The sequence below is a fragment of the Amphimedon queenslandica genome, unplaced genomic scaffold, assembly GCF_000090795.2.
Source record: "Amphimedon queenslandica unplaced genomic scaffold, v1.1 AMPQUscaffold_13220, whole genome shotgun sequence".
Taxonomy (NCBI): domain Eukaryota; kingdom Metazoa; phylum Porifera; class Demospongiae; order Haplosclerida; family Niphatidae; genus Amphimedon; species Amphimedon queenslandica.
In genome coordinates this window covers 91,575-96,310 of record NW_003546544.1, presented here as the reverse complement: position 1 = coordinate 96,310, position 4,736 = coordinate 91,575, and the positions used below count along the sequence as shown (strand labels likewise).

General features: G+C 36.0%; 1 protein-coding gene across 1 annotated transcript in view; it reads right to left on the bottom strand.

Moving 5' to 3' along the window:
* Window positions 1–660: 660 nt before the first annotated feature.
* LOC109584320 (uncharacterized) overlaps window positions 661–4,736 on the bottom strand; it is a 13,668-nt gene continuing 9,592 nt past the window's right edge. Inside the window, exons 3-9 of the mRNA XM_020000015.1 lie at window positions 4,435–4,595; window positions 4,043–4,219; window positions 3,703–3,844; window positions 3,510–3,587; window positions 1,212–3,410; window positions 982–1,047; window positions 661–929 (exon numbers count right to left, since the gene is read on the bottom strand). Coding sequence (XP_019855574.1) covers window positions 661–929; window positions 982–1,047; window positions 1,212–3,410; window positions 3,510–3,587; window positions 3,703–3,844; window positions 4,043–4,219; window positions 4,435–4,595 — 3,092 coding nt within the window. The remainder of the gene's footprint in view (window positions 930–981; window positions 1,048–1,211; window positions 3,411–3,509; window positions 3,588–3,702; window positions 3,845–4,042; window positions 4,220–4,434; window positions 4,596–4,736) is intronic.

Sequence of the window (4,736 nt, the reverse complement as noted above, 5' to 3'; positions counted from 1 at the left end):
GCTGCAATACTCCAGTCATTGAGAATAGGTCAATTGAGAAGTATTTTAAGAACATTACTAATGCTTCATAATTATGCTCCTATGTATATTTGCACTAACTAAAGTTAAAAGCTTTTATAATATTTTATAATTGTCATCGGCTGCTGCTTCCAGTGCCTAGCAATATACGCAGTCTTAATTTTGTAGCCTGTTGATATAATTGATTATTTAATATATATCTTATTATTGTACTGGTAACTTATTACTGCTCTAACTATGACCTTTGACACTTCCATTAGGTACATTTTGAACTCATTTTGATAAAATTGAATTTGTTACAAATTTTAAAAGTTACTCAAAAATCATACCAAAGTTCCTGTATAGTACAGCATGTTTGGCCATGTTTTGCCAGAAATGAAATGGTGAAAAATTTCCATTTTTATAATAATTTTTGATGCATATACATGTACTTATGTTGCATAGAAAGTTTGAGCTGATTCCAATAAAAATTGAACTTTTAATGAATTTTAAATGTGCATGCTTCAAATGCAATGTACACTTGTCAGCTCACAGAGCATGCTGTTTAGCTTGCTTAGCATGCTTTGTGGGAAACCCTATTAACACATTTTTATGTTCAAATTTTATGATTATATAATAAGTAGCTAAAATATCAAATTAAATTTATAATTGTTTTAATTCATCAGCATCTTCTTTTAATCCTTCTGCTTCAAGTGCTTCTATTAATCTTCGTTTTGTAGCAGTTCCAGTCCTTATCCAAAGATTAACCATATCCTTTCGGCAGTCTTGTACTTGGTTTTCCACTTGGTAACGACGATTATACTCTATTGTTTCTAGTTCGTGATTTTCTATACCTAACTGTATCCCTATTCTTTTCCATTGAGACACTACCTTCTTAAGAGCTTCAAGAATTAAAGGTTTATGGCTTTCATCTATATAATTATAATAAAAGACAAGTACCATAATACATATGCATTCACTTACTCAGTATTGTAGTTCCTCCTGGTAATTTATCACCATTTGATGTCACTGTAGGAGTAGCCACTGAATCTATCAATGATAAATTATAAAATTTAATTTCTAACACAAGTACACAGCAAGACAACTTCTTTTAGTATTGGAAAACTGCTAGTGCATGCATATTGGATCTTAAGTGTTTGATGTATAATTCATAAACACTACTGAAGTATTAAGACATCAATTAAGTACTATACCTTGCAATTTAGAATTTTTAAACCAACACAAGTAGCGGTCGTCATTAAAAGATTCACAAGAACTATGACCCTTTGCATCAGGGCATTCTATTGGTTCACCCTCTTCATCCACAATACAATTACCATCTTCAAGACAAGCAAATGCAGTGCACAGCTCACCACATGACACATTGATTGCTGCAATGCTCTCCTTGACAGCAACTTTGACCAATTCCAGAAGAGCAGGACAGTATTCTTGAGACCCAATATATGTGATTTCAAGATACTCGTCGCGATTAACGATATACACTTTTTCTTTTCTTGGAGGTGAGAAGGAGACCAATAGCATCACTGCATTACGGTACTGCTGGAATTGGCTACTAAGCTTCACTGTATACCTCTTCTGTTTGAGCAAGTGGACAATCATCAAATGGAAGCTTCCTTGAGGAACACAGACAGTAACTATTGATTTCGATGCGGCAGTATTTTTATTCCACAAAAGACGAAAAGGCTTAATTTTTGATGCAGGAATTTCGAAAGTGCTGGCATCATAGGGCGGTAGAGCGCAAGGAAGAAAATATACTTGCTCCTCTGTTGTTGCATCTATTGGCAATTCGGCAATAATGTGAAGATGGTTTAGCAGATTAATGAAGTATCTTGGCGTAAACTCTCCAGTAAATTTGTCAAACTTTTCTAGGAGAGTCTTTCTGAATTTTCCATAATCAGCAATATCATTTACTTCTTTTGTCGTGACAGACCCAGCAAGCAGTCGTATCAGCCTGTCTTCTTTATATGTGAGGACCAATAGATGTGAAAGGACATCGATAATGACCTGAGGCTTGAGGAATACTAATTTTGGCTCAACCTCAGGGTAGTATAGGATGATAGTGCAATGGTGGAGATATTTTAAAGCTCTTTCAACTTCAATGCCAGTCATCTTAAGCCTCTCGCCTTCTGCAATGGCTTCCTCTTTTGAAACGAATCCTCTCAATTCTGCTTTCTTCTCTAACTGAAGCTCCAGAGCAAACCATCGAATTGGAACTTCAATTGTAAAAGAAACTTCCCCACGTTTTGATATAGCATCTGAGAGCTCCTTACTAGCTTTCTTTCTTTCTGCACCTTTCAGCAGTGTGTTGACTGGGTATATGATGGAATCTTTTTTAATGAAAATAACAGAATCTTTTTTCAAGTCTGGTGGAACTGAAGATGTGAGCTTTTCACTCATTTCTTTTATTTTATGCCTGCGCTCAATTTTGTTTTTGTATTTTTTTTCAAAAACATCAAAATGCGTGCCCAATACGAAAAACATTGAGTGGTTTGGATGATCTGTTAGGCTAACAAGAGGGTTCTGATAAATGGCCCCAGAAGAAACGGCGGACTTAAAAACTTCAAGATTTGTATGAACTGGCTCCTGATCATAGTTAAACGTTTCCCCCTTAATGCGATACTCAATAGTGACTTCATCTTCCAGGTCTTTAGAGATATTCAGAGTGATTACGGTAAGAGATGCTGCTCTTGTAAACAGTGGTAAGAGCTCTTGGAATGCTGGCTGACCACCGGAATCAATGATATACACCCACTCACGGCTTAACTTGGCGGCTTTTGCTTTGGTAATGAGATTAGAAATATTTTCAAGAATGTCAGATTCTTCTAGCGATGCTTTAAACTTCTTTTTTGGTGATTCGGAAGAAGAGTCTTGTCCCGTTTCGCTGCTGTCTTCAATGCCTCTTACATCTTCATTCCTTCTTAGATCACTTATTCCAGTGCTTCCAGTGTCAGCAGTTTCTTCATTTTTACTTATAGCCATGCTCTCCTCATCTGCTGTAGCTCTATACTCTTGTGGTTGCAAAGAATAGTCAACTCCTTCAGTCTCCTTTTCCTGGAGATCTGCTAAAGCCTTTTCCACCTCATTTTTTAAATCGGCTGCTAATTTCAAGAGTAGCTTGTCGCTTTGAACTCTCTGCAAGCCCTCATCATCATCAACTGATATTCTTAAAGCTTTGACAGCTTTACAAGCTATTGGTGTGCTCTCAGTAGTAGGACTAGACTCAGCATTGTGTGCCAAATCCTGGTTGGTTGAAGGGTTGCTAGCTGGTACGTAGTATGGTGGATCTTCATTTAGCAAAAGATGTTGTGCACAGGTTTTACCAGAGCCTGGATGACCCAGCATTTGGACTCGTGTTAGTTTTAGCTCTACAGATCCTTCAATGCACCATTTATCTAAAGAAAAAGACATATACCGTATTACTACTACAACTACAAAAATATCATGTTAAGACTTTAAAGTTTTTTACGTGCAACATTTAAAATGCAACTTACCAATGTATTTTTTATTTAGCTCAGATTCATACTGGTCCAAAGGAACTACACCAACACGTAGCTCATCATTACTATATTCTATAAAAAAGATTGAATATTATAAGCAGCAATACCATTGTCATCTTGTTTGTTATTATCATTTTGCACACTGATCATTAGCACATAAAAAATAAACCACAATTTTTTCCCTTACCAATTTCAAGGACATTAGTGTCCCTAAGTACTGACCAAGGCTGTCTCCCTCCAAACACAACTACCCAGCTAATGGATGGAGTCACGTTATAAACTGCCATAGAATAATCGTATCTTTCAGTGATGTCATCTTCTAGTGTATCCTATTACAGAAGAACAAGAATATGCATTATATATGTCTACATGTATATTGCTATGTCTATGTTAATTACTGTAGCAGTGACTACAGTACACGATATTTCTCTTTAAAATTTGGCGATGAGTAACCTTTTCATTATATATTAAATATTTTTGTACTTAAAAAAATTTTTAATGGCCACAATCAATTTATGTGCACTTACCAATTGCTTCCATGATCTTTTATTAATGTCTAGAATCCAACAGTCACTCATATCCATTCCACCCATAACCAGTAACAGTGGACCTGATGATCCATTATCAATGAGGACACTGTAATGACTGTCTCGCTCAGCAGGCCATGGGTCAGATCCACCAGGATTGGGGATTTCTGTTATTTCCTACAAAATTACAATTCATATTGATTTAACAAAAAGGTGCATTGCTAGTCTATGTCTATAAGCTATGTCTTTTAGTGGCTAAACTAGCTAGCATATTATTAATCAAATATAAAACTCATAATTGTGTGGGTGATTTGATAATATTGGTTACTTTTGTGGCAGCTTTATACAACTGTACCATATAAGCAGCCATTAAATATTTTGTTCAAACTCACCACTTCTGATTCCTTAAACTTTAAAGTATAAAGTCTGTTGCTTGGGCCATCAGGAGTGTTACCTCCAAACAATAAGGCACTGTCAGTAGTCACTGGAGTCAGAGTGAAGTTACTAATAGGAGGTAGTCTATCTCCAGTAACAGTTGGGGAGAGCCACTGTCCTAAAAAGTATATCAAGCATAAATGTAAGCGAGCAATAATATTGCTATTATAAATAGATATCAGGCCCTCATTGCGGTGGGAACTTATAAGGCTCTCATTGTGGTGGGAACATATAAGGCATTCAGTTTACATAGATTGGT